Genomic DNA, 14,629 nt, shown 5'->3' on the forward strand with positions numbered 1-14,629 from the left:
GGCTCCTCCTCAATCCCACCCGGGACTTCCGTTCCCCCTCGCCGGACTTGGCTTCCGCCAGTCCTACGATTCTTGCAGGCTGCCGTAGGTTATCAAAGGAGCCCAAAACGCCACCGCCCTTAATCCGGAGGGACACAAAGGACACGTCTCCTAGTGTTCCTGGACCCGAGTGGGCTCTGCTGAGCCTCCTGGGAGTTGTAGTCTCGCTAAGTGACCCGCTGGGTAGCCACGGAAGGTCGCGCTAGAAGTGAAGGAAACGACATAAGCACCGTGCTCTGGGGATTCTGGGAGTTGTAGTGAATACGGCCCGTGGTCCTGCGTGTAGCGCCGGACGCCAGAGCGGGAAGAAACTACAACTTCCAGCATGCCCTGCGCCGCCTCTTACCGCAGATGCCCTCCGGCCGCTCCTCCGAGACTGTCGTCTTCCGCCCCTATGCTATGCCGCACAGCCAGTCTAGGGAGGCTTGTCTAGCAGCCGAAGAGCCTGGCGCTGTCCTGATTGGGAGGGCTCGGTGTGGAAGAGGTGAGGGTGTCCCAAACCCCTTGAGCCGCGGATCTGGCTGAGTCCAGCCTCTTCGCACCATGGTTTCCCCCCCTGTTCTTTGAGGCGTCGCTAGACACCCCCAGGCCTGACTTTCTGTCGGAGTACCCCAGGTTGGGAGACCAGAGTACGCTCAGGGTTGGAGCTGGGACTCAGCTCCGACGTTTGTTTTAAACGAGTGTTTAGTCAACCAAGGATCCGCCGGGCTGTGGCAGCTGCGGGAGATACTTGACGTCTTGGACGTTTGTCACTAATGTAACTCACATTCTTTGGTCTCAGTTCATAGCCTCATCCCTGTAGGCCTGGCTTGGCGGAGGATAACTGAATCAGAATATACTCAGTAGCTGGCTTCTGGGATGTCCTGAGGCAGGGAAACTTGCTGGTTATGGATTTATTTATTTTTAATTGGAGAGAGAGAGAAAGAAAGAAAGAAACATCGATTTGTTGTTCCATTTATTTATACATTTGTTGTTTGATTTTTGTATATGCCCTGATCAGGGATCCAACCATCAACCTAGGGACCACACTTCAACCAACTGAGCTGCTCAGCCAGGGTCTGGTTTTCAGGTTTTGATCCCCTCACCCCCCATCTTTCTTGGTCATGTTCTGTTCTGCCCTTGTGGGCTTTTATTAAATAAGGTGATCAACCATAAGGACAAGTATTTTTTAAGTATATATTTTAATTGGTTTCAGAGATGAAGGGAGAGGAAGATAGAATTAGAAACATCATTGAGAAAGAATCATTGATCCGCTGCCTTCTGCACGCCTCCTACTGGGGGATCAGCCTGCAACAGGAGTATGTGCCCTGACCCAGAATCAAATTGTGACCACCTGGTTCATAGGTCAATGCTCAACCATTGAGCCACACTGGCTGGGCCCCTGAAGTATTTTAAGCGATGTTAAGACACCCTTTTCACTCTTAAAATTGTACCTGCTTGCTTTATAAGTTCTTGAGCCATTAAATATTTACCCCTTTGCTTGCCAAGTAAATCTAGGTTCTGATTTGCAATAGATAAATTGATGTCAAGTATCTGTCCAAGTCTAAAATGTGTGGTTAAGAAATTCCAGGCCTGGCCAGTGGCTCAGTTGGTTCTAGTGGTTGAGTATACCAAGAAGTTTTGGGTTCGATTTCCATCAGGGCACATCCCTAGGTTGTAGTTTGATCCCAGTGGAGGGCGTGTACAGGAAGCAACAGATTAATGCTTTTCACATCAATGTTTCTCTCCACCCTTCCTCTCTTATTAAAATCAATAAAATCATATTCTCTGTAGATATTTACATATATTTATTTACTATAGTGAAAGATGACCTGCCCTAGTTTTTCCTATAATGAAAAATAGAAGGACCATGCAAGTCAGCATGGAAATGATCCAGGAGGCAGCAAACCAGGATCATAGGAGCAATTGGCAAGGTGGCTTTGATATCTAATCCTTTTGTGCCTCATTTCCCTCAACAATGAAATGGGGAAAAAAATCTGCCAGGCCTACCTTACAGGATTGTTCTAAAGATGACAAAGTGAATACTTTGTAAATTGGCACCTGTGCCAGAGACATTTACAGTATATGCTCTTATGCATACCTTCGGTGTTTGTGATGGCCACTAAGGATTTTTATATCATTATTTTTTTTAAAAATCTTTAGGATTGCTTAAAAATACGTTCTTTCTACCTTCTCCCAACATACCATAATGCTTTAGTAATGATAAAAGTTAAGGGCCCTGACTGGGTAGGTCAGTTGGTTAGAGCCATGATTGGCAAACTGGCTTGTGAGCCACATGTGGCTCTTTGGCCCCTTGAGTGTGGCTCTTCCACAAAATACCATGGCCTGGGCGAGTCTATTTTGAAGTAGTGGCATTAGAAGAAGTTTTAAGTTTAAAAAATTTGGCTCTCAAAAGAAATTTCAATCCTTGTATTTGGCCCTGTTGACTAATGAGTTTGCCGACCACTGAGTTAGAGCATTGGCCGGATACACCAAAGTTGCGGGTTCAATCTCTGGACAGGGCACATATAAGAATCAACCAATGAGTGCATAAATAAGTGGAATAACAAATGGATCTTTCTCCCCCCTTCTTTCTCTATAAATAAGTAAAAATATAAGAAAATTAAAAAAAATAAAAGAATACTGAGCATTAATTTTGTGTCAGGCATGTAGTAAATGGTTTAAGCCTCACAACAATCCTATAAGGTAGGTTTCTATTATTAATGTCCATTTTACAGATGAGGAAACTGAGGTAGGACGATGTCAGTAAGAGATCCTATACTAAAAGGAACTAATGTTTAGTGTTTACTTTCTGCTAGGCACTTTGTTAGGTGTTTCCTGAGTCTACTATACACTGAGTGGCCAGATTATTATGATCTCTAAACTCATAATAATCTGGCCATTCAGTTTGTGTGTGTGTCTCTGTGTGTGTGTGTGTGTGTGTATTTATATATATATATATATATATATAATATAAATTATAAGCCTGGTGCGTGAATTCGTGCATAGGTGGGGTCTGGCCAGCCTGGCCAGGGGGAGGGGACATGGGCGGTTCGCAGGCCTGCTTGCTGGTAGAACTCCTGGTTGAGGGGACAATTTGCATATTAGCCTTTTATTATATAGGATATAAACTGAGTAGCCAGATTTTTATGCATTCAGAGATCATAATAATCTGGCCACTTAGTGTATTCTTCACTTCAACCCTGTGTAGGTAGGGTATGATTTTCTCCAAAGAAGGAAAATTATTACTCAGTTTGCTGAGAATTGGAGAAATCAAGATTTGAACTCAAGGCTACCTGACTACAAAACCTGTGCTTGTACCACTAATGAGGGATGATTTCATTGTTTGCCAGTTTTTTAATTTGGTTTTGATTCCCTGGAGTTAAGAATACAAAAGAATTTTTAAGTGCTCTAGCCTGTTTGGATAGAACATTGGCTTGTGGACTGAGGATCCCTGTTTGATTCCAGTCAAGGGCACATGCTTGGGTTGCAGCTCAATCCCAGTAGGGGATGTGCAAGAGGAAGCCAATCAATGATTCTCTCTCATCATTGATGTTTCTATTTCTCTCTGAAATCAATAAAAATGTATTTACCAAAAAGAAAAAAAAGAATTTTTAAGCTACATCTGGGGTCAGTAGAATAGGAAGGGATCAGGTAGTAGAAAATTGCCAACCATCCCTTTGCCATCCGTATACCCCTGAAAACACAGAAAGTAGAATACGGTAAGGGCCACCAGAAACCGCAACAGGGCTGCCAAGATGAGCATTTCTGAAGCTTCTCTTGAGAATGGTGCTGTTGTAATGAAAGGAAGAGCACATTGATCCTTGAGAATTTGACACTATGGAGCCTTTGGAGTTATTTTTGGTGCTGTGGAAATTTTGGACTTAGTTCTAGGTTTAAACTAGTTTTCACTCTATCCAGGTAGCATTGATGACTTAGTTTGTAATTCTAGGGCAAATATTTTTCAGACCAGAATCTAATTTTAGAGTAGATGAGAGAGGGATTTGTGGTCTTTCAACCAAATGTGTATATATACTAGTGCGTATATATATATATATATATATATATATATATATATATATATATATTAGGTCTAGTAATAATTAATGTCATTTTCTAATACTTTTTAAATCGAATTTATTTAAACAATACAACAAAATTTAATCAACAATATAGTTGCCGTTGTTTTCTACTACTTGTGTCCAACGCTCAGGAAGCATTTTAATCCCTCTGTTGTAAAATTCTTGTGATTTTGATGCAAAAAATTCGGTCAATGCATTTTTGAGGCATTCTTCATTATTAAATTTTTTTCCAAGAAGAAAGTTTTGCAAAGAACGAAACAAATGGTAATCGGAAGGGGCAATATCAGGAGAATATGCAGGTTGAGGGAGAACTTCCCATTCCAACTGGCGCAGTTTTTCAGCAGTGATTCTTGCAGTATGCGGTCGTGCGTTATCGTGGTGAAGAATTACGCCCTTCCGATTAATCAGCGCGGGTTCTTTTTCTCTTAAAGCTTGGGCTAACCTTTCCAATTGGGCACTATACACTGCACTTGTAATGGTTTGGTTAGATGGTAAAAGTTCATAATGAAGAATTCCTTTAAAATTCCACCAAACACACAACATCACTTTTTTTGCATGCAAGTCAGGTTTTGGCGTGGGCTGCGGAGCCTCATTTTTGTTCAACCATTGAGGCCGCCTTTTCAAATTAACATACAGCACCCATTCTTCATCTCCGGTAACAATTTGCTCTAAAAACGGCAAACGGTTTTGACGAGAGAGGAGCGAACTGCAAATTGTGACTCTTTGATTACGATTGTTGTTGGTCAACTCATGAGGAACCCATTTTCCAAACTTTTGGACTTTGCCAAGTGCACGCAATTGATTGGAAATTGTTTTTTGTGAACAATTTAAAGTTGTCGCAAGCTCTTGTTGGGTAATTTGAGGATTTTGCACCAAAAGAGCTTGAAGAGCTTCTTGATCAAAATTGGACACACGGCCTCGACCACTCTTGTCATCTAACGAAAAATTTCCCTCGCGAAATTTCTCAAACCAGCGCTGGCATTTTCTGGTGCTAACTGCATCTTGATCAAGAGCACTACAGATGTTTTTTGCAGCCTCACTTGCTTTTCTTCCTAATTGGAACTCGTAAAGCATGCAGTGCCGAATATGCTCTTCATCTGCCATCTTCTTAGCCCTAGTTTTGCAACAAAAACCAAACCAAACACAAACTTTTTCAAGCAAAACTTGTTAATTGCACTTCACACGTTCTGTAGATACCATGTGTTTGAAGGTTATGTCAATACAAGTCAACGCCAAGCAAGATTTTAAACGAATGTTTAAAAACGACATTAATTATTACTAGACCCAACACACACACACACACACACACACACACACACACACACACACACACATATATATATATATGAATGCAGTAATGGTCTGCTTGTTTGTGCTTTGATTTGAGCCTGCAACCCCAGACATGTGCCCTGACTGGAACTCTGTGACCTCCTGTTTCATGGGTCAACACTCAACCGCTGAGCCACAGTGACTGGGTGGCAATGCATTCTTAAAACACTTGCCTGCCTTGCACTGTTACCTCTCTAAATACCTGTGCTGAATACTCTAGCTTGTTAGTTGGTCCTTCAGGAGAGGAACTGTGTCTTGCACTTTTAAAATATTCCTTACAATTCCTGAGAGAGTGCCTTGAACAAAGTAGATATTGTAGGAATGAATGACTACTTGTCGGTAATTAGAGGATCAAAAGTATCGTTTGATCATTTGGTTACTCAAGAATCTGATTTTACATGGAAGGTTCAGCATTCGCTTTATCAGATTCTTTTATACATCTCTGATTACGCGGGAAGTTTGTAGTGTGTTTTTTTTGTTTGTTTGTTTGTTTGTTTTTTTGGGGGGGGATCTAGTAAAGGACATATTGTACATTGGTCTTCCTCACTCCAGATGAATCGGACAAAGGTTGATGAGGAGGAATATTGGAATAGCTCCAAGTTCAAGGCTTTCACCTTTGACGATGAAGATGATGAGCTCTCTCAGGTAGGTTTCCATCAACAGTTGCTGAAGGTCGCACTCTTCCCTTCAGTGCCTCTAACATTCCTTCCCTTTATGTGCTTGGTAACCTGACTTTTCACCAGGTTTCCATTAGGCTTAGAAATCTTTTGGGTCAAATCTTTAGGAAAATGTGGAGAAGAGACCTCAGAAAAGAAACAAAAGGATTGTAAAAACCAACTCTGCTCCTTTTACTTTATATTCTATTTTTAAAAAATATATTTTATTTTTTACAGAGAGGAGGGGAGAGGGAAACATCTATGAGAGAGTAACATCAATCAGCTGCCTCCTGCACACTCCATACTGGGGATGTGCCTGCAACCAAGGTACATGCCCTTGACCGGAATTGAACCTGGGACCCTTCAGTCCACAGGCTGATGCTCTATCCACTGAGCCAACCCGGTTAGGGCTTACTTTATATTCTTAAGAAGATTCATTTCTGTTTTGTTTTATTTTTAAGAATCCCAAGTCTTTTATCATGTGATATAGTTTATTCTATTTGGAAAATGAACTGGTTGGAGATTTTGTCTGTTTATTGTGACTATTTTATAAATGCGGGAACATATCTCTTCTAACACCTGAGAGAGTGGGTAAACTCACTCAGGTTTACACAGCAAGGCATTGCCAGGAATATGATGAGAACCCAGAGGTGGCTCTGAGCCCTCCCAACTGCTTTGCAATGGGACTGCAGTGTTGACTAAAAAGCAATTTTTAAAAAATATATTATATATATTTTATTGATTTTTCACAGAGAGGAAGAGGGAGGGATAGAGAGTTAGAAACATCGATGAGAGAGAAACATCAAGCAGCTGCCTCCTGCACACCCCTACTGGGGATGTGCCCACAACCAAGGTACATGCCCCTGACCGGAATTGAACCTGTGACCTTTCAGTCCACAGGCCGACGCTCTGTCCACTGAGCCAAACCGGTTTCAGCTAAAAAGCAATTTGTTTCCTTGGCAAATATTTAGCAGGATAGAGTTTCTGTTACAGAAGGTGCAAGTGTTGGCCATCTTCAGGTTCCAATTCCTCAGCCTTCTTGGTCCTCGAAGAGAAGGGTGGGCATTGCTGATGGCCTGAGTGTCCCTCCTGATGTCCCTCTGCAGTTAAAGGAATCCAAGCGGGCAGTGAATAGCCTTCGAGACTTCGTGGATGATGACGACGATGACGACCTGGAGAGAGTCAGCTGGACTGGGGAACCTGTGGGAAGTAAGTAGAAAAGGCCCTGTGAGGGGAGTGACATTCAGGGTTCTTGTCACCAATGAAGGCCCACTTGTTTGTCTCTTCAATGCTTGTCAGGAAAGGGAATGAGGGTAGCTATTTTCAGATGCACACACCTGGAAATGTAACCCCAGGAGAAGATCCTTGGGGAAATACAGCAGTATTTCCCATATGGCTAGGTCTGCTGTCCTAGGGCCAACACCTACCTGGCTTTTTTAGATTCATTTGGGTGCTTGTTAAAATTACGTTCCTAGGGTCACTCCAGAGACACTGATTCAGTAGGTGATAGGGATAGGGTGGAGGGGGTCTCATTGTATAAAAAGCACTGCGGATACTTCTAGTATGAGAACTACTGACTTACATGCTCATAACTATTGGCAAAACTGACTTCCTTAGCCACCAAGTCTCGCTGCCTAGTGTTTAAATAATACCACTTAATACTTTTGCAGAGTCTATCAAATTTTTAAGGATAGTAAAGCATTTTTTTCTTAATAGCGAATACTCTCATGTAATTTAAAAATAAAAAAGTATTGAAGGCATACAGTCAAAAGTTTTCCTCCCACACTGTCATGTATCTACTCAGTTCTTAGTTCCTGTCCTTCCAAGAAATTACTGTCATTGTTTGCTTCCTGTGTATGCATCAAAAGATTCTTTTTACATTTGGAGATACATATAAGAATATACTTACCCCTTTTTTATACAAGTGATAGCATACTTTATACCCTGCACTTTTCACTTAATACTATAGCTTAGAAATTTTTTCATATCAGTACATAAAGAGCTCTCTCATTTTCTGTTTTTTTAACTAGCAGTATGGTATTACAATATATGCATTTTCTGTAATTTATTCAGCTCACTAATGATGAACTTTATATTGCTTCCAGACTTGTGTTGTTTATTTTGCTACCAGTAACCTTGTATTCTGCTCAGAGGTGATTATGAATGATCAAGTCCTAGAGTGAAGTTATTGGCAGAGGGCAATTGCATCTGTATTGGATAGATATTGCCAAATTGCCCTCCATGTGGGTTGCATCAATTTGTACTCCCACCAGCAATGCAATGTCAGAGGGTTCCTGTTTCCGCACAGCCTTGCCGACACAGGGTATTATTAAACCTTGGGATCTTTGCCAATCTTAAAGGGGACCAGTGTTGCTTAAGTGTACTTTTCATGTATGTAATTATCTTATTAAAAGTGAGGTTGAGCATCTTTTCATGTACTTAATAGCCACTTGAATGTGTTTTGTTTTTTTTGTGATCCATTTATTCATTTCCTTTGCCCATTTTTCTGTTGATTAGTGTATTTGATTCTATTCTTTCACCCTGACTTGATTTTTGGAGTTCTTGTTAGCCAGAAGACCAGAGCCTCTGGTGAAAAGCTTTTAGAGTTTGTTGGAATGCTTGTTATCTAGGATTTATTTGGATGAGAATGACTGATTTAGTTCTTACTATCTCACAGGTATCTCATGGTCCATCAAAGAGACTGCTGGTAGCAGTGGGTCAAACCATGAGGGGCGTGAACAGCTAAAGAGCCGAAACAGCTTCTCCTATGCACAGCTACCCAAACCTCCTTCTACCTATTCCCTGAGCAGCTTTTTTAAAGGTAAAAAAGTGGTGGTTAAAGCCACCGGGAATCGTCTTTTATTTTTTCAAAAAAATGCTCAGGCCCTAGCTGGTTTGGCTCAGTGGCTAGAGTGTCAGCCTCCAGGTTCGATGTCAGTCAAGGGCACATACCTTGGTTGCAGGCTCCTCCCTGGCCTGGGTCCTGGTCAGGGCTCGTGCGGGAGGCAACCAGTTGTGTTTCTCTCACATCAATGTTTCTCTCTTGTTTTTCCCTCTTCTCTTCTCCATAAAAAAACCAATGGAAAAATATCCTCAGTTGAGGATTAAAAACAACAACAACAAAATACTCGGATTATACTATTTATTTACTGTGGGAGGAGATTATTGAAGGAAAAAAATTACCTTTGGAGCTGGCAGTTGGGGATCAAGAGTGGAAGAAATGAGAGAAATTCAGAGGGGTTGGTCTGGGTTTCTAAAATGTGAACAGAATTAGCATTAACCCTTTGACAGGTACTGAAGAAATTTGCCTAGGTCAAAATTTCTCCCCACCCCTGTGCATTGCTGTTGGGAACCCTAGGGCACTGCTGGTGGGGATGTAGAATGTATAGCCACTGTAAGAGACAATATGCAGTTCCTAAAAATTTTAAAAGTTAAACTCAGTAACCATATGATTAAGAAATCCATTTTTAGGTATATACCCAAAATAATTGAAAGCAGGAACGTGAACAAATATTTATTCACCAATGTTCATAGCAGCAATATTCAGAATAGCCAAAAGTAGAAATAACCCAAATGTCCATTGACTAATGAATGGATAAGCAAATGTACATGCAATGGAATATTATTCAGCCATAAAGGAACAGAATTCTGGTACATAGTACAACATGGATGAACCTTGAGAACTTTATGCTAAGTGAAATAAGCCAGACACAAAAAGATAAACAGTGTATGAGTCCACTTATATAGACTAGTCAGATTCATAGAAACAGAAAGTAGAATATGTAGTGGTTACCAGGGGCAGGGGTGAGGGGAACAGGAAGTTATTGCTTAGTGGGTACAGAGCTTCAGTTTTTATTGTAATTAAAATTTTTTTCCTCCTTGCCTTTTCCCTCCATGTTATCTTAAAGTTCTGAAATTGAATAAAGTTTTTTTAAGTCTTAAGTTCCTTTAATACATAATAAGGTTTTATACACACCACATCCTTAACCAAGTGAGAGTGGGTCTGACTTAACTGTTCACCTCTTCCTCATGTGTTCTTTATCTTTAGGGAGAACTAGACTTGGAAGTTTCCAGTCCCTTTCTGACGGTAGGCATTTTCTTGATTACTTTGGGAGATGTTACTGATCTGAGGTATAGTCTAGGGAGTCATGGAGAAAAGTGGTAATTAGACAATTTGATAAAATTTATTCAGAAGACCCCAGGTTCGATTCCAGTCAAGGGCATGTACATTGGTTGCGGGCACATCCCCGGTAGGGGGTGTGCAAGAGGCAGCTGGTCAATGTTTCTCTCTCATCGATGTTTCTAGCTCTCTATCTCTCTCCCTTCCTCTCTGTAAAAAATCAATAAAATATATATTTAAAAAAAATTTATTCAGAGTCATCATTATTAGAGAATTTTTCTCATTCTGAGTAAGAGGTAGATTCTAGTTACAGGGAAATGGGTGACTTCTAGGGATACTGGCTCTGGAGAGGAACCAAAAATTACTTTGGGCCCTAAAATATACCTTGGGACCCTGCAAGTCAAGAAGGAAGCATTGAGGAAAGGAACGACAAGAAGGTGGTGTCCCTCTAAAACAGCTGCCTGTTCTCTTTCAGCGCTTACTGACACACCTGCCAAAAGCTATGCTCCAGAGCTGGGGAGACCTAAGGGGGAATTTAGGGTGAGTAATACCTTACACTGGGTTGACACTGTACACAGTCTAAAATGCTTTGACCTTATCTTACTTGATCTTCCCCACTTTTTGAGCACCTGTTAATTTAACCCCGCTTTATAGATAAGAACACTGGGCTCCTAAACATTAGGGCTTGCCTGGGGTCTCACAGCTAGTAAATGGTGGAACTTGCAGTCAAAAGTATCTACTTTCTGACTCAGTCCTAGCACCCTTTCCTTCCCCAGTGTGCTGCTTTTTGAAGGCTATACTTTGAAACTTTGGATCATCAATGTGAACTGGAAACTTGATGAAGCTTATACTCCCATGAAGCACATAAAAAAGCAAATTGGTTCATAAGGAAGAAACTATATCCTAAAGTCTATAAAAGGAACATGTCTCCCTCTTTCCGTACGCTGACATAGCTATTATTTAATAGAGTCTCAAAAATGGGATTGATTGCATTGAGGGATTGATAGGCATAGGGTTACTGATTTTGTCAGTTGGTTCATTCTGTCTTTGATTCCTTTCTTCCCATCTGTATTGCTCCTGTTCTAGATCCTTCAGAAATTCAGAACAGGACTATCCCAGTTCATTAATTTTTCTCCCATTCCCTCCCACAAAATATGTCCCCGTTAGGGACTAAGACACTGAGTTTGAGGCGGGGAGCTGGCACACTGATAATTCTGATCCCTTAACTTCTTGGGATTCATGTGTTGCTAATATTTCAGGACTACAGCAATGACTGGAGCCCCAGCGACACGGTGCGACGCCTTCGGAAGGGCAAGGTAAGGCCACGAGGGAATGAAGTCTTATGGGATATTTTTGGGGAAGCTGGCCACTGTTCCCATAGGGAGGATTTCTTGACCCCTCTCTTCAATTCGATTTGTTAAATGGTTTTCAGGAAGGAAATAAATTCACTAAGATGGAAAGTCAGCTGCAAAATTTGATATTCTTTTGAGTTTAGTGTTACTTTGATAGGGTAATGGGGAAAGAGTGATGGACGAGAGAGAAAAGTACTTTTAAGAATAACGGTGGCCATGCCAGTGTGGCTGAGTTGGTTGGGCATTGTTCTGTACACCAAAAGTTTGCCGGTTTAGCCTGGCTAACATAGCTCAGTGATTGAGAGTCAGAGATTATGGTTTGATTCCCCGTCAGGGCTGGATCCAGTTGTGTAGGAGGCAGCCAATTGATGCTTACTCTCATACTGTTGTTTCTCTTTCTCTCTTCCTCTGTGAATATCAATAAAATATACACTGAGTGGCAGGATTATTATGATCTCTGAACGCATGATAATCTGGCCACTCAGTGTATATTCTATATAATAAAAGGGTAATATGTAAATTGTCCCTTAGACCAGGAGTTCGACCAGCAGGCAGGCCGGCCAACTGCCCATTTTGAATGAACATGCTCTTTTATGTTTAGGTCTGAGATCCAGTATGAGTTAACTTTGTTGTTGTTAATCCTCACCCAAGAATACTTTTTTTCCATTGATTTTTAGAGAAAGTAAAAGGGACGGAGGGAGGGAGGGGGAGAGAGAGAAACATCAATCTGAGAGAGACACATATGAGCCCTGACCAGGGCCGGGATTGAACCTGAATCCCAGGTGGGTGCCCTTGACCAAAATTGAACGTATGATCCTTTGGTTTGCAAGCCAATGCTCTATCCACTAAACAAAATTGGCCAGGGCATGAGTTAACTTTTATATATGGTGGGGCCAAAGTAGGTTTATAGTTGTGAATATGCAAAACACTGAGTTTATTCTTGTATTATTATTTACTAATTATTATTTTCCATATGAACAACTGTAAACCTACTTTTGCCCCACTCTGTATATGGTGGGAGATTAGGATTGGAGTGTGTTTGTTTTTTTCCCTAGAGTTCTTCATTTCTTACAGCTCTATTTTTCTAAAAGACTATTCTTTCTCCATGGGATTATCTTGGTGCCTTTGTCGAAAATGAATTGACCATATGTGTGTAAGTCTATTTCTGGACTCTTTATTCTAGTTTATTGCTTTATTTGTTTACCCTATGCCATTATCACAGTCTTGACTATTGCAGCTTTCTAGTAAATTTTGAAATCAGGTAATATAAGTCCTTCAACCTTGCTCTTCTCTTTCAAAATTGTTTTGGCTGTTGTAAATCCTTTTTATTTCCATAGAGATTTTAGTACCAGTTTGTCAGTGTCTACAAAAGAAGTTCTGAAATTTTTATTGAGATTGTATTGAATTTATAGATTAATTTTGTGAGAATTAACATAATAACTAATGGGTTAAAATGGGTCAGAGACCTAACTATAAGTAAATGCTAAAACTATAGAACTTCTAGAAGAAAATATAGCTGACAATCTTTGTGACTTCGTGTTAGGCAAATATTTATTACTTAGGAAAAACAAAAAACGAAAAAGGTGATTAAGTAGACTTAATCAAAATTTAAAACTTGTGTTCTTTGAGTGCATTTAAAAACATGAAAAGGACCATCCTGGTTGGTTTTGCTCAGTGCTCAGAGCATCTGCCTACAGACCAAAGGGTTGAGGGTTTGATTCTTGGTCAAGGGCATGTACCTAGGTTGCAGGTTGATTGGGTGCATGTGGGGTCTCTCTCATGTCGATCTCTCTCTCGCAGTCTCCCATTCTCTCTAAAAATCAATGGAAAAAAATATATGTGGGTGAGGATTAACAAATAAACTAAAATATCATTATTGTTGGTAGAAAATATTTGTAAAATATACATATTATAAAGGATTTTCATCCAGAATATATAAAGAATGAGATATTTTCAGTAATAAGAAAATAACAATTCAATAAAAATTGGCATAAGATTTGACCAGATATATCACAAAAAACATATATGAATGTCCAATGAGCCCTTGAAAAGGTGCTCAACATTATTAGTTATCAAGAAAGTGTGAATTAAAACTGTGTGATACCACTATGCAGCTGCTGGAATGAATGGCTAAACTTTGAAATACTGATCATACCAAATATTGGGAGGATGTGGAACTCTTGTACACTGTCAGCCGGAAGGAAAAATAGTAAAACTGCTTTGAGAAATAGTCTGGCAATTTTTTACAAAGTTAATCATACACTTAATTTCATTTGTGGTCATTTACAATTCATGTTTTGTATGGACCAAAACATGTCCATACAAAGTCTTATACACAAATGTTCATACAGCTTTACTAATAATAGTTCCCAAAGTGAAAATCCAAATATCCATCTGGAGCAAACAGGTAAATAAATGGTGGTATATATAATAGACTGGGGATGGGATGGGAAGATATGGACATTAAAGTAAACAAGGAACTCTTTGGGATGATGGAAGTATTCTGTATCTTGATTGTGTTAATACAGTAGTTCTATGGAATTCTATTCTTGTCAAAACTCACCGAATTGTCCATTTAAATAGGGTAGATTTTATTGTATGTAATTTATATCTCATTATAAAAAGAGGAAGTGATCTCTACCTGGTGACTTTGGCGAGACTTCATCAGGAAATGACATATAGAGCATAAGGCTGACTAGAGAGAGTGTGGTGGGAACCTACTGTCGATATTGTTCTGAGCATCACCGTGTAAAATAAAGTGGCTTTCTTTGGAGACATCTCCTTTTATTCTTGCCTGTTCTTCAGTGTCCAGTGACAGAGGAATATAGTGAAGAGTCTTCTTCCAGCTCACTAATTCTCTTCTTATTCGTCCAGGTCTGCTCACTAGAAAGATTCCGCTCCTTACAGGACAAGCTACTACTCTTAGAGGAAGCAGTTAGCATGCATGATGGAAACGTCATTACTGCCGTGAGTTGTGGGTTTTGTTTGTTATTTAATTGTTTTTTGTTAGTTTCTGAAAATCCAATCAGAATAGACTTTAACATTTTTTAGGTTAAATGTCAAAGATCCTGG

The 14,629-nt window shown here is 40.2% G+C and overlaps 1 protein-coding gene across 3 annotated transcripts in view; it reads left to right on the forward strand.

The window, feature by feature from the left end:
- The first annotated feature begins 11 nt into the window (after positions 1 to 11).
- The window catches only part of VIPAS39 (VPS33B interacting protein, apical-basolateral polarity regulator, spe-39 homolog), a 29,391-nt gene continuing 14,773 nt past the window's right edge, over positions 12 to 14,629 (forward strand). The window contains exons 1-8 of one of the 3 annotated variants that reach the window (XM_036430309.2): positions 12 to 523; positions 5,982 to 6,074; positions 7,192 to 7,294; positions 8,763 to 8,906; positions 10,134 to 10,172; positions 10,681 to 10,745; positions 11,465 to 11,521; positions 14,432 to 14,524. In XM_036430309.2, coding sequence (XP_036286202.1) covers positions 5,982 to 6,074; positions 7,192 to 7,294; positions 8,763 to 8,906; positions 10,134 to 10,172; positions 10,681 to 10,745; positions 11,465 to 11,521; positions 14,432 to 14,524 — 594 coding nt within the window. In that variant the 5' untranslated portion in view covers positions 12 to 523. The remainder of the gene's footprint in view (positions 524 to 5,981; positions 6,075 to 7,191; positions 7,295 to 8,762; positions 8,907 to 10,133; positions 10,173 to 10,680; positions 10,746 to 11,464; positions 11,522 to 14,431; positions 14,525 to 14,629) is intronic. The other 2 variants (XM_036430318.2, XM_045577496.1) reach the window with 2 other exon arrangements.

This window comes from Pipistrellus kuhlii, unplaced genomic scaffold (genome assembly GCF_014108245.1).
Source record: "Pipistrellus kuhlii isolate mPipKuh1 unplaced genomic scaffold, mPipKuh1.p scaffold_m20_p_1, whole genome shotgun sequence".
NCBI classification, from domain to species: Eukaryota; Metazoa; Chordata; class Mammalia; order Chiroptera; family Vespertilionidae; genus Pipistrellus; species Pipistrellus kuhlii.